The 24,234-nt window shown below is 32.8% G+C and overlaps 2 protein-coding genes across 2 annotated transcripts; both read right to left on the bottom strand.

Moving 5' to 3' along the window:
• Positions 1-2,354: 2,354 nt before the first annotated feature.
• Positions 2,355-9,877, bottom strand: LOC147069229 (basic juvenile hormone-suppressible protein 2-like). Its single transcript, XM_085951635.1, has 5 exons — positions 9,865-9,877; positions 4,739-4,872; positions 3,795-4,631; positions 3,548-3,705; positions 2,355-3,429 (listed from the first exon to the last, which is right to left on the bottom strand). The coding sequence occupies exons 1-5, from the start codon at positions 9,875-9,877 to the stop codon at positions 2,508-2,510; spliced, it is 2,064 nt and encodes a 687-aa protein (XP_085807761.1). The 3' UTR covers positions 2,355-2,507.
• Positions 9,878-13,375: 3,498 nt separating this feature from the next.
• LOC147069228 (arylphorin subunit beta-like) lies at positions 13,376-18,468 on the bottom strand. The gene is made up of 5 exons (XM_085951536.1): positions 18,358-18,468; positions 15,762-15,895; positions 14,818-15,654; positions 14,571-14,728; positions 13,376-14,452 (listed from the first exon to the last, which is right to left on the bottom strand). The coding sequence occupies exons 1-5, from the start codon at positions 18,440-18,442 to the stop codon at positions 13,531-13,533; spliced, it is 2,136 nt and encodes a 711-aa protein (XP_085807662.1). The 5' UTR covers positions 18,443-18,468; the 3' UTR covers positions 13,376-13,530.
• Between the last annotated feature and the right edge of the window lie 5,766 nt (positions 18,469-24,234).

The raw sequence follows: 24,234 nt of genomic DNA, 5'->3' as shown, positions 1-24,234 counted from the left end.
AATTCTAAGTCTTTTTAAAAGTATTTTATAGTCATTTGTTTATGCGTCAATTACATTGAGCCACTTTACGATCTGTTTGTTGGCGAATTTAAAAGCGGAAAATTCAGATACTACGATTGTGATGATGACACACAAAACTTACCATTCGCTAAGAAGCCATAAGCCCGCGACTATTTTGACAGAACGTAGTTCGTTTTTTACCGGGAGGTTGCTACTACGCTCTGCTCCGCAGACGCAGTGCCCACACGCTGGCGTGTAGCGTCTAAAGTTGACCGGCTTTCAACTTTTCTTGTTAGCTTGTTCAATGATTACACTGGGCGACTTTACAGGCAGCTTGTAAATTCGCCAACAAACAGCTCATAAAGTAGCTCAATGTAATTGGCGTATTATCAACTGTCGTATGCGATTGTTTGTGATTGTTCCTACATGTGACATATATAATTTAAAAACACGTTGATATATGTATATAAACAAGAATAATCCTTTTAAAAAATATGACACTCACCGGGACTCGAATCCGCATCTATTGGATTTGCACGATTGTTGCTACGTGCATCCTATCTCATTTCAAAATAAACTACTTAGCAGTTTTAATATATTAGAATGTTCAACAAATTGCGTTATGGTTTTAAAATTATCTATGTTAAGTACAAGAATATTATATTCTTAAATCCTATGAAATATGCATTGAATAAAAAAATAGTTTACTATAATATATAAAGATTTCGACTTATATATACAAAAAATAATTTAGATTACCTCAAACCATGAGTAAACAAATATTTGTACCAAACGAAATATTACTAATTAAGTCGAAGATATCGTCACTGTTCTGGCAGAAGACACTAATTCGAAAAAATGACATATTGAGTTAGATATACCAAAATGTTCCTTATTTCAAACTTTATCGTCTGGAAACCTTCTTAATAAATAAACAGTCTTTATTTTAAAGTCATCTTTTTTACGATTACTTAATAAACTCACATGATAGATCATTTCAAACATTTTAACAACTTCAAAGTTCTTTCTACTCTGTGGAGGCCCATATGATCCGATTAGGATCGGGCATGGTCAAAAAAAAAAGAAAAGTATTCTCCAGTTAGTGTGTTCTGCCAAAACTATATTATCTAAAAACTTGAAGTCTGAGGTTTTAATTATATATTTATTATTTGTATAACACTGCAACGTTCCAATAGCCCCAATGATAGTAATATATTAAAATAGTAGTGTATTTAGTATTATAAAAGAAACAATCACAAACACCCAGAAAATCACTTAAGTAGATATATTGTGACTTCAGCGACTGAGAAAAGTGCATTACGCGCTGCCGTATCCGGAAATTTGTATATAAACAGTTCACCGCATTACACTTATTCGTGCGCCGCAGTACGTGAAACATGAGTTCGTGTATCATTTAATCAAATAACGAGTTCTTTTTTGAACATTTCACCGTGGAGTATATTTGTACATATACTACAACATGTGGAGATGTCTTTACTATGTTACGTTAGAATAGGTTAGGTTAGGTTAGGTTAGGTTAGGTTCGAGATAATCTAATTGGAACAGTATTATTTGAAAACTATCGCCGCATTTTGTAAGATGCGTGCAAATGTATTCCACGGTGAAATTTTCAGCGAAGAACTCGTCATTTGATAAAATGTTATACGAACTCATGTTTCACATACTGCGGCTCATGAACAAGTGTCGCATGATGAACTGCATACGTACAATTTACATGTAACCACGCACTGCACCTCGAGATCCAGCGGTGTAAATTCCGATTATACTTATTAGTATGATGTTTTTTTCGATGCATGTCCAAATTGTACATGCTTAATTACGAATGCTATATTCTTCAATTCAATCTTGTGTATGATTCAGTGAACAAAGGTGGCTCATTTCAATTTGGGTACTGTGTACTTAGGGTCTTGTGTTTAATATTTAAATAAGAATTACTCAAGTACATTAATATTTAATAAAAATATGTATTTATAGGTAAATCGATTGCCATTCACTTTTATTTTTCAATAATAAAATTCATAATTAATATGACTTGTTATATTATTGGTTGCTTTCAAAAATTGGTGATAATTTAGGTATTTACGGATTATGTGTACTTATATAAATAATTATGTATGGTAGAACAAAAATTTAAGGTCATCCAATATATAAAACATGCATGGCATGAACAGCACAAGAAATTTGCAATAAGCCTGATTTTACAGTGCATGTCAAACTTTACAATGCAATAATTGCAATAAAGTATATAACATGATTTCGAGACTTAAGGCAGTAACACCACATAACAAATAAAGGTATTTGACAAAATGATAATTTAAATAAAATTCAAGGACTTTTGCTGCTCAAAGAACATTTTATTAAATAGCATACTAAAATTAATATCAATCGTAATCATTTAAAAATAGCCATGTCACAAATTAGAGGTGCATTAGGTCATTATTGGCACTCCCCAAAATGAAAATGATGGTGAACTTGCAAATCAACTCTTAATGTTGGTGAACGTACTCTCCAGCGATGTTGTGGGTGGCGTAGTCGTGGCTGTGGTAGATGGTGACATCGCTCCAGAACATGTTGGGGTAGTAGAAGTGGGCCTCATCAACGGTGCGATCCAGAGGGTAGCCGAAAGGCTTATTCTCGTAGTAACGGGCTCCGCTTCCGATTCCGGCAGTGTATTGGTAAGGGTATCCAGTTCCATAAGGTACCTTAGCCTCATCGAAGGGAGTGACGATGACGTATACTTGGAACTTCATGCCTCCTACTCTACCCTTGGGCAACAGAAGTCTGCGTGGCCATCCGTTGTGGGCTTCGCTCTGGTCGAGGTAGAATTCTCCCTTTCCAGAGAGCGCGTTCATGACCTTCTCGTAACTGGTACGGGTGTGAGTACTATCGTCAACTGTCCTGATGAAATCGTTGTGATCGCGGGTGATGGCGTTCTTTCCAGACTTCAAGTTGTAGATGAAATAGTCAAGTTCGACGAAGTTGTACTTGTTGTCATCTAAGCTGATGTGGCGGCCGAATTCATCATATTTGGGTCCCAAGAACACTCTGATGGACACCTTGCTGTCTTTGGCTGAGGTGATATCGTAGCTGGTAGAGAATGTCTTGTGGTTAAGACGGTACTGGCGGGCGTAGAACACGTACTTTTCTTTCTTGGCTTCGATTTCCTCTTGGTTCTGGATGGATCCGGTGGTGATATCGAAGTCGAATGGTTCCATGTAGGTGGTAAGAGGAGTGAAGGCAACATTTTCAACCTTGACACCTTCGAAGTACAGATCATTCTTGGTGTAAGTTGGAAGATGATCCTTGAAGTGGAAGAAGTACCTCATGAAGCGAGTATACAGTTGGTAGAACATGGGATCGCGCATTGTGGTCTGGAACTGCTCGATGGCTGATGGTACATAGTTGGCCCTGCAATTAAATGAAGCATATTAGCAAACAAAGAAGACTTTATATATTTTTTTCCCTTCGTCTTTGAAACTAATTTTGGTTTTAATTAAAAATTTTAATGTTGGATAATGTAACTTACTCTTTGTGGGTGTTAATAGCACCTCCCAAAAGGAACTTGGAGATGACGGAAAGGTAGTCGTAGAACTTGATGTCTCCTAAATCCTCGTTTCCTTGGACGAAGCGACCCAAAGACTCGATGTCTTCGTAGTTCTTCAGAGATAACTTTCTTCCATCATACTGAAAGGAATAATAAAATAAATTTAGACGATATTTAAAAATCTTCTAGAGAAGCTTTTGTTGTATAATAAAATTGTAAAAACATTTACCAAAGTAATGAATCCAAGGTTGATAGCGGTACGGATACGCCTTTCATAATCTTCAACTTCTTGCAGATGGTAAACGTTGTATTCGTTGTCTAAGACAAAGTCTTGAGACCTCATTGGCATGGCATGTCCGTTGTGGTATTTCATGTTGGGGTTGAAACCGGTCTTGACTGGCAAGTACCATGAGAATCTTGGGATCTCTCCGAGTCCGTTGGACAATCTCTCGAGGTAGTAACGAGCCATCAACTGTTGGTGAACATAGTAGTACAGCTCTCCACGTCTGTCCTTGTTAAGACCGAAGTCTTGACCTGCCATCCAGAATGGATAATCGATGTGGAAATAGTAGTAATATGTGTTCAGACCGATATCGTTGGTGAAGTAAGACAGCTGTTGTTCAACGTCGTTGTAATCGTATGCGACGCTGAAGTTGTTGTGGATTGCGTACACATGTTTGTCGGTTTCATAGATTCCTTCCTGATGAGCCAATTCCTTGTCCATAAGGTGTCCCTGGGTCTTAACGTAATTGACCTTATCCATAACGTCAGAACTGACGAAATAGAAGGGGTAGATTTCGTAAGGGGCAGGAAGAACGATTCCTTGGCAGTCAGTACGGTGGATGACGGCAACGGTGAAGGAATATACGAAAAGACCTTCGTTCATGTGTTCGCGGGCCCAGCAAGCGGTCTTGTAGAAGGTTTCAAAGTCTTTAGCGTAGTAGAACACGTGGAAAAGAGCGATGGCTTCATCTCTGTACTGGTCGTAGGTCAGAGTGAAGATCTTGTATTTCGGGAGGAATCCCTTCTGGTAGAACCTCATGAAGTCTTTGACAACTTCAGGTTTCTGTAATAAATGGTTACAAAACATTAATTTCAAATAACAAATACGTAACTATTTTATAACTTATATGTGGAAATTAATTCTCCTTTTTTAAAGCTGGCAATACTAACCGAGAAGTACTCCTCGTGCTCTTCCAATTTCCATTCGTGAGCGATTTTCACTTGTTCTTCATTGTAATTATGTTGATTCATATGATTCAACAGGTCATACACCTTCTTCTGCTTATTCAAGACCTCCTTGTCAGCTGCAAATTAAAATTATAAACTCAGTTAATAATATTATAATACTTATATGATATAATATGAAAACCTATACGTAACCTCGCATCAAATTATATTCATATGTTAAGTATTTAATTGTTTGCTTTATTTTACAAGTTATATGCAAGTTATATCATAGGTAATAGTCATGGGCACAAAGTTTTTTACCTAGTATATTATTTTATATTATGCTTAATAGAAAGCCCATCCAAGGACGTGCTGAATAAAGTACACTATATTATTAACAAAATTAGAGAATCTGTTTGGCTGATATAACTTTAACACTACTGATACAATATTGATAAAATAATGCACAGCTTTTTAAGTCTGTCATCGATTGTTTTTTTGAATTTTCATGTTTATTCCCGATATTTTAAAAGAAGCCTCTGAAAATCACCTTTGCAATACTATGAGATGAAGGCAGTTAAATAAAAGAATACTAATTTAGACTCTTTCAGTTATTTACATAATATAAATAACACTGTCGTAATTTTATAAGAATCTTATAAGTACAGTATCTTTGATGATATTTTACTTAATAGTTTCCAATATGTCAATAAAATTCCAAAATAGCGGCCAGTTATTGAATGTTTTAATTGTAATATTTCAGAAACACATCATATGTAATAAGTATGTATAAGTTAACGTTTTAAAACAGACCACACACAACATTAATAATAAAACATAACACTTAAATAAAATATTTTTTTAAACAATAATAATTTGAAAAACACCTGAGAAAATATATTATAACCAATAGAAAAAATCGTATTTGAAAAAAGTAAGCCACCCCGACGGGGAATCGAACCCTGCATCTCCTGGGTTTACGCCCCGTCCGTTGCATTTACCTCTATGCTACAAGGCGACGTACTAATTGTGACAAATTTTAACTATTGGCCTTTTTAATACCTACTCATCAGCGTTCTTCTAAATCAAGCTACTTTGGCAATCGGTTTTTGTTTTATTAAATCAAAGTAGATACCTATTACTTCAATACAATATATTTTCTCAGAAAGTGTTTTTCAAAATTATGTATGTTCAATTATATAATTATTATCTTATGTACCTATAATATTTTATATATATTATTTCATTCGAGGTAAAAAGAAAAGGTATAATAAATTTCATCAAATATTTAAAATAATTATGAAAAACAAGTTTATTTATTTCAATGCCCGAGTGTATGAACGAAAGTATTGAACACGTCAATAAAAGAACAATGCAGAAATAATGAATCATCGTTATTGAGAAATGAATAAAAAAAATCAATGAGGAAAAAAGTCGCAATTTGCGTGTCTATCCAGTTGGGATACGAACATAGATCATGCTCAATTACAATTTTAAATATAACCAAAATGTGAGCTGTTTGTCGCCAAGATAAAAGCGTGGATAGATTAGTTATCTGTAAAAAAATATCGTTTGCGGTCGATTCGGCATGTCGTATATACAAAGTAATAAAACGTACTTATACAATTACGTTATATCGATTTTAACTTTAAATCTATTCCAGACATTAGCTCACAAAAGAATTTTACACAATATAATCAATCGATCATTTAAAATGGTTATTTTAGTATGTCGCAGTAATTGTCTTATATTGTAAAATTCTGGAAGAAAAATATGGAAGTTCCGCAGTTTTATTATCATTGTGCAGATTTCGGCTAGCAACTCATCAACATTTCTGGGCGAGTGGTTGTAAACATTTTTTTTAATTGATAAAGTCATAATATCTAAGATCATAAAAATCTTGTATTATCTTTTGAATTTTTGAATTTGAATATAAAGTACGAGTAATATTTTAATACGGGCAAAATTATTATTGTTATTCTCCACTAAGGATTCCAAGCCCGGGATCTCGAGCTATTTTCGATACCTATGAATCCCGGGTATAATAATAAATAATAATAAATAAGCTTAGGGACAATCCCAAAGCTTTCGGGATAGATTTTTATGGAAAATAAAATAAAAACGAAAATATTTAATAATAACAAATAACTACATTAGAAATAAACTGAGTTTGAATGAAGTTTGATTTATACCCATGTGTAAGTTGCCGATTCATTTTATTTTTTCACATAAATTAATAAAAATGAGAAAGATTGGAAAAAACAATGCTTCGCACTATTAACAAAGTCATTCCACCATGATCTCATACGTTTTACGGCAGTTCATATTTAGCTGACTAATTAGATTTATGAAGCGGAAAGGCCATAAGTGGCCACCATGATTTGATTTATTATTTTAAATCTCGCTAACCCATTCATAAAGTTTTTACTATCAGAAACAGCAATCTCATATTAAATTCACATTATTATTTATATTACATTATTATTTACTCCATTAAACTTATGTATTTCCAATATTGATCGTATACAATATTAACAATAAATGTCTTAAATAGTATAAATTATAATACTAGATTTATTTTTGACCGATTTTATCAATGTTATTTGTAAATATAAAAATTTTGTATTAACAATAGAAAAAAATGCCAATCCCGGGATTGTCAAATTGTAATCCCGAAATCCCGGGATCAGAATTTTGGCTCGGGATTGGATTCCCTATTCTTCACTGGTAGAATGTATAGGAATCAAACAAGGGCTAATATACGTATGTATATTAAAAGCCAGTTAACAAGAGTGACGAGTTTTTATTTCAAACACTTACACTGGTAACCAACCTTTTTCTTATCATTTTATAGAAAACAACTTTCCTGCAACTCTCCACTACATTAGCATAAAAATGCATTTTTAACATAGTGAGAAAACGTATTAAAAATAATCATTTTGACTATGTCCGTGGTTCGTATTAACATGTTTTTGTTTTTATGAGAAATGGATGTTAGCCACTTGCTCAGCCTATTAGTGCCATACTCTGACTCCAAATACGCATTAAAAACAATATGTGTATTTGCCACTTATTGGACACAGGATTCGAACCTGAGACCTACACATTATAAGCTGATTATTCTTTAATTATCAATTATTCAAAATCTTTTCTCACTCGCCTACTTTTGGATAAACAATCATTACAGTTTCTTTAATGTTGCGTATTGCTTTATCAACGGTAAAATACGGTAAAACTTTTTTTATATGATAAAATATTTATATATTATCATCAATGGAGGACAACACACTGTCTGATAAAGACATTCGCTAGTTTTATTTATTCCTTTTAGTCATTTATGTTTAACTGAGTCATATTTTTGAGGAGATAAATAACCGGCTTGATAGTCCAATAGGTTAAAGGTGCAAATACTACAAATCAAATAAATTAACTAAAATGTATACAATAACACACACACACTTTTAAATTATAATATACGTGAAATAAAATATTACCGTAAACGACCGAATAGTTGGCGACCACTTCATCAAAACAACTTCGACAAAATCATCTTGTGACCTCTCTGGATTGACCCATGGGTTGAAAACCTGTGTAACTAAAAGTTGTATTTAATTAGAAATAAGCCAAACAATGTTATTTTATTTTTAAACAAAATATTCATAATAATGATATCTTCCCGAACTATGGTAATTAATGATTTTGTAATGAGATTGTTTTATGATACATTTTTTTTAATTGCGTGCAATAAATTGACTTGTTTATCAACGGTGATGAAAACATATATTATATGCGATTTATTTAAAAAAATATATTAATTATTTAGAATTAATACCGACATGATTAATATGTAGGCTCAGAGCAATCGAGCTTCGAGAACAGATGCTTGCGATAGATAGGTACAGGAAGTAACAAACCCTTCATCACACTGAGTGAGAAAGCAAAGTTAGGTATTATATGATTTGATAAATTTCAACATCAACAGTTCTTGAAGACATTGGATTCCAGCGCCTTAAAGGCCGCTAAATCCTATCCACGGGGTGTATGTATACTTCAGAGCTACGGGAAGCTGGCATGACCGAAGGAGACGCAAGAAAACTAGCGAGAGATTCTCGTATGCTATTCATATGCTACAACTTAGGAGATTTATTTATTTTTAATAATACACAATATAAAAAAAAATGTATAATAATTATGAACTAATTTAAAACACATATTATTTATCTTTTTAATTATTGTATTATGTAAACATCGATATAATTAAAATATGATTATCTCAGCTGCAACCAAACTCTTAAAACTTAAGTACTTTTACCTGACAATAACAGATGTCTAGAAAAAAAAACAATAGACATTCAAAGATATATAGACAATTTACACTGACGGAATTGACTATCAAAAACCTCACAAAATACTAAACAACAAAATAACAACAGAACACTATACAAAATATCTAATTCTTTCCATTAAAAAAATTAAATGGAGGTACATATTATAAACAATGACCATAATAGATTACAAAAGAAACCAATGGATAAGGAAACAGAAAAGAGTGCGTGAAATGATTGAGGCCTCTAAGCATATTATGAAATGGCAATGAACTGGACATGTCGCTCGACGAGTGGTTAACCGCTGGACAAAATACCGTCATACAATAGTACCCACGGGGACTTAAAACCCGCTGGATAGACTAACTCATAAAGTTCGGTGGATATACGTGACAACAAAAAACTAGGGACCGAGAAGAGTGGGGGGAGCTACGGAAGGCATCCATTCAGCAGTAGATCGACCACGGCTGATGATTATAAACAATGAGAGGGTACTAAATACAGACTCATTCTTGAATCGATATGTGACAACATAACCACTTTGCACGAAAAAGCAATGGTATGGTTCATAATAAACTTAAAAAACCTATTTATTTTTTTATAAAAGCTCTGATGATGGATGTTTATTCCGGAGGTACTGTCAATATCTCCAACTCAAAGCTCTGTCAATACTAAAGTGTTGTTTTCTTCTCTCTCCATGGTTATCAATTGTATTACAATACTATCGAAGTCCACTACTACATAGCTCACAGGGTAAATTTCCTTTTTACTTACTACGATGGTATGTATACTTCTTCTGCTCACATATTTTTTCCATGATGTAATAATTATTGTGAACGTCTTGGACATATAATTTGTAATGTTCACTTCATCTCAATTTTTGTTTTTATTTTAAGATAGTAAATTCATAGGAAACGATTTTTTAGCCAATTTAGATGCATGGTTTTAGTTGCTTACATACGTATTGTTTTTATGTGATTTTTGATGATTGTTCATACAATAATATATTAAATTATTATGATGGCTCATTAAAAAACAAATAATACGCTTGCTAGTCTTACTACATCTTTTTTATCCGTAGAAATATTTCCTGCCAAATAAATCTTAGAGCATGATAATATTGTGAATCTAAAAATATTTAATATTAAATTTAAAGACCCTTGTCGGATTTACTATTCAATATTCAGGCTTCAACTTTACATGAGTTTTTTTTTTATTTTATCCAAAAATAATCGATTTTTTATCACTCTATCACAAACCCTATGACAAAAAGCAGAAACCGACTACGAATATATTTAATTGCAAAAATATAAGAAGACTTGCTGCTAATTTACGTATAAGTATTATATATATTATGTGGATATCTACATATGCCTGCTATCGTGAGGGATGGTTTCCAATCCTGAGTCCAAAAGAATTAGAATTTACAAGCGCATATCAATTAACTACGTGGTCGGTAGATCGGAACCGTTTCCTCTTGTCAAACCTATCAGACACCATTAGCGAGCGGTGCAAAACTAGTCAATGCGCTCCCCAAAGACGTAGACATTTTCAGTGACAAGCTATATATTTTATATTCGAAATTTTATTTTTCTGTTTAAAATTGTACCTACATATGTTTTTTTTAATATTATTTTTATATAATATTCTCTTCTTCTCTCTTGTGAGGGTATTATTCGTTATAGTCTAAATCTCGTGTTGTGAACGTCTTGCATTTTGATTTGTCATGTCCACATTTTGTGTTAATAAATAAATATCTTATGTAGGTATATATTAACTTAACACCCACGGTGGCAGCGTGGCTTAAGCGTTGGAGTATTACGCCGTGGGTCCCAGGTTCGAACTCTGGGTCTTGCAAGTACACATATTGTTTTTCAATTCGTGTGTGAGTCAGGGTATGGACCTAATAGGTTGAGCAAGTGGCTGATATTCATTCCTCGTAAAAAACTAAATCTGTTAATACAAACCTCTACTCTGTTGAGGCCCATATGATCCTAATAGGATCGGACATGGTCGGAAAAAAATATATATTAACTTTAATTTTACATAATTACATCATATCAATTATCCGCTATTCAGACCCTCTCTCTGACTCTGTTGTATTAGGTACTATTTACCAAAATTTTTCGCCTTCTACAATACCCAGAGCACATTCAAGATTATCGACGTGTATCTTCAAACGCACCTGCAAGTCACAGCTTTAGAGGCCATGCATGGCCTGAAACCGTATACGGTTTAGAACCGTGCGCCATACCAAACTTATGATTTCTGTTTATGGAAATATGCATCTGATCTTATCCGTTTATACCATACACTTAGTGCTCGGCCGTAGTGATATGGAGGGCGTGGCGCGGCGGCGTCTTGCGAAACTCAAACGTATAACCGTGTGTATTATGCCCCAAAGAAGACACTGTCTACGAACATTTTACACACGGTTATACGTTTGAGTTTCGCAAGACGCAGCCGCGCCGCCCCCGCGCGACCACTACGTTCTTGCACTTACACTTACAAACTTAGTAAAAATATATTTTCTTGAACAGAAATCATAAGTTTGTTTGGTGGCACACGGTTATAACCACTTATGGTTTCAGTCTATGAATGGACTCTTACCCTGTGTTGCTCTAATTTTAATACAGCCTTTGCAGAGCTGTAAATCGTTTCTCCCTATGAGAAGATCAAATCTTTTACAAATCCTGATCTCAGCCTCAATATTGGCATGAGGCGGTGCGTAAGGCGCTGGCCTTCAGTCCGAAAGTTCTGGGTTTGATTTCCGGTGAAGACACAATATTTACGTGTTTTTCTCAAAGCATAAGTGTTTTTAGTTGATAAAAATTACTAACTTCTAGCTTGTACGAAAAAGCAAGGACATGGTTATTATTAATTATTCTAAAGAAAATATTATTATGAGAAAATTTTTGCAAGATATGGATACTAATTACTTGCCCAACCTATCAGGGGCTGCGCTCTGAATCCAAACACACATTAAAAAACAAGAATGTGATTTTAACGATACCAAGGATTTCACCCACGACATTATAGGCCGACACGTTGCTTTTCGGCCATTGAAAGCATCCAATTGTATCGCTTAAAAAAATACTACGTGAAAATCGCTTCACTGAGACCATAAAGCAGTTTAATATTAGCTGTTGATTTATATTTAATTATTCATTAAATGTCTGTTCTCTATCTTTTGTAATTAATTATTACTCGGGCACATACAAAAGGTGATTCTTCACAACTAAACGTAGGACCTCATGATAAGTCCTATCAAGACTAGGTGTGGTACGGGGCAGATTGTTTTGTATGTATCTAGAGACAATCAGCCCTGAAAACAAATACCAAAAGACACATGTGATGCTGGTTCAAACGAACGTGCAATTTATCATCCACTAAGTTGCGTTAGTAACCGTCTGTATGTGTCCACTCTGACTGCATTCGTTCAGCGGCCGTCTATTTGCCGTGCAATGTGTCCGGCCCACCGCCATTTCATCAATTTGGTGACCTCTATCACATCTCACAACGACCTAAGAATGAGTTATAATAAAATTAATAATAATGTGCATATTAACCTCTCGTGGGTCTATTCTACAGACAAGGCGGCTATCTATGGTAGTTTATCATATTTCTATATAGAGGTATTATAATAATTGTTACAATAAGTTAACCGTCTAAACACTCTAAACTGTCAAAAAGTGCTATGTTTTAACAGCTCCTATCTCCTAACTTATTGTAAAAATTGTAATACCTTAATATAAAAATATGGTAACCACCGTCGCTAGCCGCCTTGTGCATTAAAATAGCCCCATTGAAATATGCTGATCAAATAATGATGGAATGAACATATCGCTAAACGAACCGACTACCGCTGGCCAAATGTTGTCAATAAGAGAGAGCCATCACCTGGACAACGAAAAATTGCGAGGTTCAAATACCATTTGTTCGGTATTTTATTTTTAGAATATTGTAACTGTTTTGTGAGATTTTTAAAAATATATATTTTTTATGATGATAATCTAAAATTCTTACGTTTTAAGAGTATTCCGTATTGAAACTTAATTATAGATAGGTTACAATCCAAACATGTGTAAATGTTTTTTCAATAAAATACATTTTTGCTACTTGTGTGCAATACTATGTTTCAAGTCAGATATAGCTACTCAATACTTAAACACTTCTATAATCCTCTTCTATAACTATAATCAGTAAAGGATTATGTAAAAGTTTGAATATACTTGATTATGTAATGATAAATAATATGATCACCATTAAATAAATAAAAGTATTAAATACGAGGAATATTAAATAAAATTCAGGATTTTTTGTTCCTTATCGAACATTTTATTAAATAGCATACTAAAATTAATATCAATCGTAATCATTTAAAAATAGCCATGTCACAAATTAGAGGTGCATAAGGTCATTATTGGCACTCCCCAAAATGAAAATGATGGTGAACTTGCAAATCAACTCTTAATGTTGGTGAACGTACTCTCCAGCGATGTTGTGGGTGGCGTAGTCGTGGCTGTGGTAGATGGTGACATCGCTCCAGAACATGTTGGGGTAGTAGAAGTGGGCCTCATCAACGGTGCGATCCAGAGGGTAGCCGAAAGGCTTATTCTCGTAGTAACGGGCTCCGCTTCCGATTCCGGCAGTGTATTGGTAAGGGTATCCAGTTCCATAAGGTACCTTAGCCTCATCAAAGGGAGTGACGATGACGTATACTTGGAACTTCATGCCTCCTACTCTACCCTTGGGCAACAGAAGTCTGCGTGGCCATCCGTTGTGGGCTTCGCTCTGGTCGAGGTAGAATTCTCCCTTTCCAGAGAGCGCGTTCATGACCTTCTCGTAACTGGTACGGGTGTGAGTACTATCGTCAACTGTCCTGATGAAATCGTTGTGATCGCGGGTGATGGCGTTCTTTCCAGACTTCAAGTTGTAGATGAAATAGTCAAGTTCGACGAAGTTGTACTTGTTGTCATCTAAGCTGATGTGGCGGCCGAATTCATCATATTTGGGTCCCAAGAACACTCTGATGGACACCTTGCTGTCTTTGGCTGAGGTGATATCGTAGCTGGTAGAGAATGTCTTGTGGTTAAGACGGTACTGGCGGGCGTAGAACACGTACTTTTCTTTCTTGGCTTCGATTTCCTCTTGGTTCTGGATGGATCCGGTGGTGATATCGAAGTCGAATGGTTCCATGTAGGTGGTAAGAGGAGTGAAGGCAACATTTTCAACCTTGACACCTTCGAAGTACAGATCATTCTTGGTGTAAGTTGAAAGATGATCCTTGAAGTGGAAGAAGTACCTCATGAAGCGAGTATACAGTTGGTAGAACATGGGATCGCGCATTGTGGTCTGGAACTGCTCGATGGCTGATGGTACATAGTTGGCCCTGCAATTAAATGAAGCATATTAGCAAACAAAGAAGACTTTATATATTTTTTTCCCTTTGTCTTTGAAACTAATTTTGGTTTTAATTAAAAATTTTAATAATGGAAATTGTAACTTACTCTTTGTGGGTATTAATAGCACCTCCCAAAAGGAACTTGGAGATGACGGAAAGGTAGTCATAGAACTTGATGTCTCCTAAATCCTCGTTTCCTTGGACGAAGCGACCCAAAGACTCGATGTCTTCGTAGCTCTTCAGAGATAACTTTCTTCCATCATACTGAAAGGAATAATAAAATAAATTTAGACGATATTTAAAAATCTTCTAGAGAAGCTTTTGTTGTATAATAAAATTGTAAAAACATTTACCAAAGTAATGAATCCAAGATTGATAGCAGTACGGATACGCCTTTCATAATCTTCAACTTCTTGCAGATGATAAACGTTGTATTCGTTGTCTAAGACGAAGTCTTGAGACCTCATTGGCATGGCATGTCCGTTGTGGTATTTCATGTTGGGGTTGAAACCGGTCTTGACTGGCAAGTACCATGAGAATCTTGGGATCTCTCCGAGTCCGTTGGACAATCTCTCGAGGTAGTAACGTGCCATCAACTGTTGGTGAACATAGTAGTACAGCTCTCCACGTCTGTCCTTGTTAAGACCGAAGTCTTGACCTGCCATCCAGAATGGATAATCGATGTGGAAATAGTAGTAGTATGTGTTAAGACCGATATCGTTGGTGAAGTAAGACAGCTGTTGTTCAACGTCGTTGTAATCGTATGCGACGCTGAAGTTGTTGTGGATTGCGTACACATGTTTGTCGGTTTCATAGATTCCTTCCTGATGAGCCAATTCCTTGTCCATAAGGTGTCCTTGGGTCTTTACGTAATTGACCTTATCCATAACGTCAGAGCTGACGAAATAGAAGGGGTAGATTTCGTAAGGGGCAGGAAGAACGATTCCTTGGCAGTCAGTACGGTGGATGACGGCAACGGTGAAAGAATATACGAAGAGACCTTCGTTCATATGTTCGCGGGCCCAGCAAGCGGTCTTGTAGAAGGTTTCGAAGTCTTTAGCGTAGTAGAACACGTGGAAAAGAGCGATGGCTTCATCTCTGTACTGGTCGTAGGTCAGAGTGAAGATCTTGTATTTCGGGAGGAATCCCTTCTGGTAAAACCTCATGAAGTCTTTGACAACTTCAGGTTTCTGTAATGAACGGTTACAAAACATTAATTTCAAATAACAAATACGTAAATATTTTATAACTTATGTGTGAAAATTAATTCTCATTTCGTAAACCTGGCAATACTAACCGAGAAGTACTCCTCGTGCTCTTCCAACTTCCATTCGTGGGCGATTTTAACTTGTTCTTCATTGTAATTATGTTGATTCATATGATTCAACAGGTCATACACCTTCTTTTGCTTATCCAAGACTTCCTTGTCAGCTACAAATTAAAATTAAATACACAGTTTATACAAAATATAATATATTAAGACCATTACATCCCATTAGATTTTGTAATACAATAATTATTATATTAAATGGTCTGCTCTAAAGTACTTTATTATTGTAAGCACAACTTTAGGCACGTGGTATTTTACAAATTTTATTATTTATCATTTATATCAGGTAAATTACTTATATTTCTTTAAAAATGAATCAAAAATCTTCAAAGAACATGGTTAGGTGCCACCTATTAATTATGAAAATTTATATTACTTATTCAATGAGGCTAGAAAAATTTGAGAAATTAGATTTGATAAAAAATATACACAAATTAATTAAAAAATATTTAGTAGTATTAAGTGTTTTATCTGTCTTCCTTAAAAACACTTAAAAACGCTAAATTTATACAAATAATATTGTCTTATTTATAATGAAATATTAAGTTAATATTTTAGTGAAAAATCATTAATAATATCATAATTTTAATGACAAAAATGTGTACTGTTTTTAAAGGCATTTGATTATTAAATAATTACAAGATAAAAAGAAGTTTTGATATACAAAGTTTTTTTCTGTTGAATTATTATGCTCAATATGCTCAAACTTGTACTTGATAAGAAGTAAATAAAAAACAAACAAATATAGAATACTGAAATGTCATTTTGACATTTCATTTTGATTTCGATAGTAACGCACGTATATATTAATAATTTAGTTGCTATGACCACCCGCTTAGCAACCAATAATAGTCTTTTGCTTTTTACGGATTTTTCTGCAATAACTTTTCATACAAAATAGAATTAACTGAAAATGAATTCAATTCTGCTTAAAGATAGCTAAAAGTATAAAAAGAATCCATTGGCATCGTGTTCTGATAAGTTTAAAATGTCAAGCTAGTCGTAAAGTTAGTTAATAATCGATTGTAAGATTTGTAAAGGACAAACAACCACCGGACAAACAAGAATACGAGCTAATAAAAACGTTGTAAAATGTAATATAAGTAATATTATTTTAATTAAATATATAAGTGTACGACTTTAAAAAATATATTATTTTTAAAAACTTTAAAAATATAATAATATGTAAGCACTTTATAGAAAATTTTCTAAATAAAACTTTTTTCTTTGTGATATCAATCCGCTTATAATAAATTCGTGTAAATTAATGCGAATAATTACGCTTATCTGAGTTACTTATTTGAAAATTCGATAATTACAATGTGACCAACTTTAAGATTAATTAAGTTTAGTTATATTACTAATTCAAGTATCACTGATGTCAGCTGGTGTTAAAAGATTTATATTTTTGTGTGTTAGTTAAGTTACTTGCAAGTAATCAGTTTTTTTTGTTATTTAATTTTAAATTCGTATAGGTAGACGAGATTACTTTATATGGCATAAGTTTATGAACGCTAAAACAGTAAACGTCATAAAGAATTTAAAAAATCCATCAATTTTCGGTCGATGAAAGTTTTGATCAATATTTAACATTTTGTTTTTTGAAGTTATACTTATTTTGGTGCGTTTGAGAAATCATATCAGAATGTATTTTTGGCGTGTGACATGTAACACATAATTTCTTTTTTTCACACGAAAAAAAAATTCACTCGATTGAATTCGAACCACCGATTGTTCGGTTATCAGCCGAACGCACCTCCTTTACGCCACAGAATGATACTGCAATCGTGACGATTATACAGTATAATATTATAGCTTAGAATTGCTCCGTTGTCTAGGCAGCGAATTTAATATTGTCAGCCATTTGCAATTCCTTACGTAAACAAATTTAAACAAATACAAAACAAACAAATTTAGTAATATAACTTAAAGTGTATATAAATAAACCAACCACGTTTCAATAAGTGGTCCTTTTTCTTGAGTGTGTAATTTAATAAGATAATTAAGAGCTAGTCAAAGAATTTAGTTTATCACAAGTTTTGTTTTTGTTTTGTTACGCCAAAGAAGTATAACTTCTAACGCGCGTACATAAGTAGACACACCGATTTTTTTTAAATTTATTTATTAATTTACTTTGCGATAAGCTTTAAAAAAGTTATTAAATTAATAAAAATATATTGCTATAGAATATGCACAATATTGAATATTAAACTATTTACGAAAATACACCATTTTTGAAAGACCTCAGAAATGAAAAGAAAACCTTAGAAAAAATACCAGAAAGGATGTTGGACACAGTAAAATAATAATACTCACCCGGACATTAAAAGATATGATTTTGAATCCAGTTCGCTCTATTTTTTTTTTTAATTACTATAAATATTAATTTTTAAGGGATTTTTAAATCGGGTATTTAATAAAAAAAATAATACACTTAATTAAAATTATGTCACTATTGTTAAAGCTGTACATTTTATATAACACTTAAAAGGTTCGAAAGTTAATATATTATTATTAAAAGTAGCATTATAAATAAAAAATATAGTTATTAATTGTTTCTCACCAGCTTTGAAGTTTTTGACCTTCTCGTAAGCATTTGCCGACATAAAGCCAAGGGCCACAACAAGGAATAAAGCAAAGAACTTCATATTGGAAGTATGCAGTATTCAACTGTAACAATTGGACAATTTCTTAGCCTTTTATACTAAAATCTAATACTATCACATTTCTTATCACAGGTTGAAGTTCCGCAATATTATTCTTATCATTGCGAAGATTTCGGCTAACAACTGACCATCATTCTATTGCGAGTGATTGTAAACATTTTTCTCTCAATAAAAGTAACATACCTATATTATAATATTATAAAATACTATACAAATATTTACATAATAGTGGTTTCTAAACAAATTAAAGAAATTAATATATCTGGGGGTCAGAAGCAGATGGCGATAAGTCCACTTTTTTCGAAAATTATGTTTTGGTGCCAATTTTCAAATGAGACTAATATCTACGAGAAGCAGATTGCAACATGTCCAAAAATGTTGTACTTTTAAAGGTAAATCATAAATCTGTTCAGTAAGTTCTCTACCCTGTATAATCAGAACGCAGCAGAGTGACTTATCGCATTACGCTTCTAAATTGTGACAATCATAAATCGTCTACAATATATGAAAAATGTTGGACTTACTTCATTGTGCTATTAAAGTTTTTCATTTGGCTGGAAACATTTTCAGTAGCAGAGTGAAGTAAGTACACTTCTTATTTCGCATTTAATGCTATTTTATATTAAAAGATACACTTATTTTAATATGTTAAATTAAAAAAAAAAATTAAGAACATTATGTTTTTTATAGTGAAATAAAAAAAAACCATCATTGTCTGTCTCATTTGTTATATATTATCATTGAGAGAAGTTTTAAATTTTAAAACTGCACCCCTGAACAATTTCACTTTTGTGACTTACCGGCTTCTGATTTTCAGCCCCAGATTTACAATCCCTTCACTAAAAACTTTATTGAAATTTTGTAAAATAAGTATTGTTATATTTCTCAAGCATAAAGCGAAAATAAATATGCTAACCCTTATTCCTTTCTCCCCACCTACTTCCAAGTCCCTTATTTATTATTGTCACAAGACCAGACGACGAGAAATTACGGGTCATCAGGCGACCGTGATTGAATAACATTCAGTTAGCTCAAAACAACTGGTGCGTGTAGGTAATATCAGAAAAACCGAAATAATTACAAGATAAAAAATAACTTCTTATATACCACGTTTTTAAATGTTCTGTTGAATTATTATGCTCAATATGCTCAAACTTGTACTTGATATTATGAAGTAAATAAAAAACAAACAAATATAGAAATAATACTGAAATGTCATATTGACATTTCATTTTGATTTCCATAGTAACGCACATATATATTAACAATTTAGTTGCTAGGACAACCCCCTTAGCAACCAATAATAGTCTTTTACTTTTTACGGATTTTTCTGAAATAACTTTCCATACAAAACAGAATTAACTGAAAATGAATTCAATTCTGCTTAAAGATGGCTAAAAGTATTAAAAGAATGCATTGGCATCGTGTTCTGGTATATTCTAAAAGTTTTAAATGTCTTGCTAGTCGGGAAGTAAGTTAAAAATCGATTGCAAGACTTATTCTGGACAAACAACCACCGGACAAACAAGAATACAAGCTAATAAAAACGTTGTAAAAAACAACAATAATTTTATTGACAAACCGATGGTTTGACTCACAGCTTTGTATTTTTTATATAAAAATGATCACTCTACGCACTAGACTAAATTGGGTGCAAATAAAAAAAAGAAAAAACTCATGAATCCTTTAAAAATACATTATCTCGTCATTTCTCCAGCGCTTTCTGCCTAGAGTGCGCTTAAGAACAGTGGCAGACTTTTCAGAAAGATAATAATTAATAATCAAATATTTTAATAATGCCTTACTAACATTGAAGTTAATCCCTTTAAACCAAAAACCCACCCTGCACCACACTCTGTCTTAATCGAGCGTATCACGGGACCCTGCGTTGGCGATGTGAAGCATCTATTTCAATTTGCCTAAGAATTCCCTGGAAGAAAATACCTAAGACTGAGGTTGCTACGCTCAAGGTGAGCCCTGACTGAGTTTAAAGAATTATCTATAATGCGAGGTGCCAGGAAGAGAAAATCACATAGAAATTACGAAAATAAAATGAATTTAAGCTATATATATAACAAAGAAAACGAAGCCAATCATGCGGACAGCAAAGATTATGTGAAGAGATCTTCAGGGAATGGAACGATTTGACACCGCGAACTGGCCTCCGGCAATTGGCCTCCGGTAATTGGCCGCCGGTACAATCGGACGCCGGCCCAATTGGACGCCGACCCAATTCGACGCCGACCCAATTGGCCTCTTGGAGGATTGGACGCCGCATAGTTGAATTAAATGCGCAAAGGAATAGACGTACGTTACGATTTGTTGGAGTAAATAAGCAAGTCAGTTTAATATGCTTCTATCTTCTCAGTAGTTGTAACTTATACATTTCGCGCTTGATACATTTTTAATATAGATTGAGAATAATTATTATGCCTTATGATGTTTATTAAAAGAAAATAATTCTTCCCTCGCTAAAACTTAAAGATGTGCATAATCAATTAATTTATTGTCTATACATGGGATATTTACAACCAATATTAAAAATAATGTTAGATGTTATGTTGGACGGCTTGCAAGTAATATAATATTATATTAATTAATATTTGAATAAAAAGGTTTGTAACTTCTTATTTTCTTCAGATTGCATTTTATAATTAATAACCAGCGGTAAAAAGATGGGACATATTACTATAGAGGGGACAATGACCTATCTGTAAATTTTTTTTTACTTATCAACAAATTTTATAATAATAATTGCAGAATATAATAATAATTTGTTATCATAATATAGCAATTTCTTCCTTATCAAGACGTAGGTACTATCTGTATAGAAATGGCCAAAATTGACCGACACTAATGATGTTTATATTTATGGTTATATTGATTAGCTGTCCGGTACTGCTCTCTATGAATGCAAATGTGGTGTGGTGTGGGTCTTGCTCTTTATGGGTATCATAATATAGGTAACGCATTAGTCAAAATTCAAACCACCATAAACTATTCAAACATTTAAAAAAATATATTCATATTACATATCGACCGAGTGTACTTGATGGAATTTTAACTTTAATTCTAATTTAAAAATATTTCTTTAAATAATAATACCTTTTTAAGACGGTACTTCAGTGAAACGGCAAATAATTTTCAATTATAGGTGCGACGAAATTTTGAACTCGCTCGCAATCGGAGAGCGAACGTAGAGCTGTGAACACGTCAATTTGTTTCGTGATGGCGACGGGAGTATTAATTCTTAAATCGTGTAAAGTGACTAAAAATCTTTACCCATTTACTTGAAAAAGAAAACATGTCAATGAATATATTATTGTTGTTACTAATAGAACAATAAATAGATCATTAAATGGACGCATGTTGGATTTATGTGACAAATTATAAATCGTTCGGCACGCGTCATTTGCACAATCCGCGCATCGCCTAGCCACGATCTTTTTAGACCATGCCTCAACTGAGGTATAGCCTTAAAGACTAAAAATATTGTTATAACTCATTGGTAAATACATTCCCAATACTTTGCCATTGTTTTCTCAGTATTGACGATTTTACACCTCTTGAATGTAGTAATAGAATGTAGTGTAAATTTATTATTATCTAATGGTCTATTATAAGTGTTTTGATTTTTGTATATGCCTATCGATTTTATTATTAGTGATAGTTGTTTTTATTAACTATTCATAATTTGTTTGTTATTTTGTTTATTGTGATCCTTGACCTACTAGGTAGGTAATAAAGTTTTTACCTACTTTATTTTATAAGTTAAGAATAAATTGATCGTATTCGTTGTCAGTGTGTATTTACCTTTTGGTGAGTGGACATAGTGACTGAAGATTCTGAAAGGCAAAACCCGGATCGCAAATAGAATAGTACAAAACTAAATCCACTATAATTTTAAAAAATATTTATAATTTAAATAATACCAAACAAACGTAACATTTTATAAAAATAAGTAAATTTAATATTCTTAACAATAGTCACACATTGTATATATTATACAAATGTAAATTTAGGTGCTCATACTTAATTAAGTTTACAATATCAGCAAAATACGTGTCGTCAAAAAGTTTTTATAGTATTTGGTGAATAGCAAGATGTGATAAATTCATTTTGCAAGAATCATTAATAAATCATCTAGTGGAAAAATACGAAGTTTGCAATTTGAGACATATTTTTAATAATTATCATTATAATGTGTTTTAAAATTAATAATGCGTATCTAAAACATTAAAAATAAGAATATTTTTTTATTTAAAGTCAAAGATAAATTAACAATTTAAAAAAAATGTTACGCAGTGTGAATTCATATAAGAATCCCTTTTTATCATGTTTATTATTTAAAAAAAAATAACGTAGGTACACGTAAGGTTTTTGATAAATTTAAAGTTTTAAGGTTTTTTATATTTATTTTTAAAAATACAATTTTCACAAACAAATTAAATTTTGTATAACTTAAAATCCTTTTTATTTAATATTATCAAATCTAATTTTAGTAGGATCAGAATATTGAAGCCCGTTTCGATATAAATATTTTCATTTTTACAACGTTTTTCTTAGCTCGTATTTTAATTTGTCCGGTACAAATCTTGCAATCGATTTTTAACTAACTTCACGACTAGCTAGACATTTTAAATTTTAAGAATATATCAGATGAATATCAGAATATAACACGATGCCAATGCATTTTTTAATACTTTTGCCCATCTTTAAGTGGAATTGAATTCATTTTCAGTTAATTCTGTTTTGTATGAAAAGTTATTTCGACACTTTTATCGGTTGCTAGGCGAGCAACTAAATTATTAATATATACGTGCGTTACTATGGAAATCAATATGACATGTCAAGTACAAAATTTTTTGATCGTTTAAGCTAGTCAAATCAAGTTTATATGGTTCAACAGAATTTAAAAACGTTTTATATAACAAGTTCTTTTTATCTTGTAATTGTTTAACTTATACTTGTCATCTTTCAAAAGATTAAAGTTTTTAAAAAAAAAGTCTCGGACAACCAATGTAGGTATATTAAAATTTAATAATAACGACTGAAGGTACTCACTTGTAAAAATAATGATTTGTGTTTTATTCTATTCCATTTGAGGTATTTTTTTGTGATCCCATTTTTGTGATTACTTTTTGGCGTCCAACTACCGAAAGGCGAAAATACAACTATCAAAAGGAATAGCTCAAAACAGAAATTTCAGTGCATATTAATTAAGAAAGGCGAAGAGAGCTAGGGAAGGCATTCATCAGACCCAGCCAATTGTAATAATAACATACATAAATAAATTTAATTATCAATTTATAAAACATACATAATTTTGAAAAACACTTTCTGAGAAAATATATTATAACCAATAGAAAAAATCTTTTTTTGAAAAAAGCAAGCCACCCCGGCAGGGAATCGAACCCTGCATCTCCCGGGTTTACGCTCCATCCGCGGATTACCTCTATGCTAAGCGGTGACATACTAATTGCGACAAATTTTAACTATTGGCCACTTTTAATACCCACTCATCAGCGCCCTCCTAAATCAAGCTACTTTGGCAATCGGTTTTTGTTTTATTAAATCAAAGTAGATACCTATTACTTCAATCACTAACCGACGTCGTGGATTACTCCAATATTTTTTATGATGTAACTTACTTGAACTTGCTAATAAATTAAAATTAACTATTTCTTTTATTCAACGAATAATTCACAAGATTTAAGAATGTACCATTCTAATTATTGAACATACATAATTTTGAAAAACACTTTCTGAGAAAA

The sequence above is a fragment of the Rhyacophila brunnea genome, unplaced genomic scaffold (assembly GCF_057557595.1).
Source record: "Rhyacophila brunnea isolate RB1 unplaced genomic scaffold, BYU_Rbru_1.0 scaffold_24, whole genome shotgun sequence".
NCBI classification, from domain to species: Eukaryota; Metazoa; Arthropoda; class Insecta; order Trichoptera; family Rhyacophilidae; genus Rhyacophila; species Rhyacophila brunnea.
The sequence above is the reverse complement of the archived record's forward strand: the minus strand, read 5'-3'. Positions and strand labels throughout refer to the sequence as shown.

What these genes read in the sequence shown, in the direction of transcription:
- LOC147069229 (XM_085951635.1), bottom strand. An exon ending in AGCACGAGGAGTACTTCTCG is followed by an intron (nt 4,632 to 4,738) that starts GTTAGTATTGCC and finishes CATTTATTACAG; the next exon opens with AAACCTGAAGTTGTCAAAGA. An exon ending in ACCTTGGATTCATTACTTTG is followed by an intron (nt 3,706 to 3,794) that starts GTAAATGTTTTT and finishes TATTCCTTTCAG; the next exon opens with TATGATGGAAGAAAGTTATC.
- LOC147069228 (XM_085951536.1), bottom strand. Translation starts at nt 18,442, where the DNA reads ATGAAGTTCTTTGCTTTATTCCTTGTTGTGGCCCTTGGCTTTATGTCG. An exon ending in AGCACGAGGAGTACTTCTCG is followed by an intron (nt 15,655 to 15,761) that starts GTTAGTATTGCC and finishes CGTTCATTACAG; the next exon opens with AAACCTGAAGTTGTCAAAGA. An exon ending in ATCTTGGATTCATTACTTTG is followed by an intron (nt 14,729 to 14,817) that starts GTAAATGTTTTT and finishes TATTCCTTTCAG; the next exon opens with TATGATGGAAGAAAGTTATC.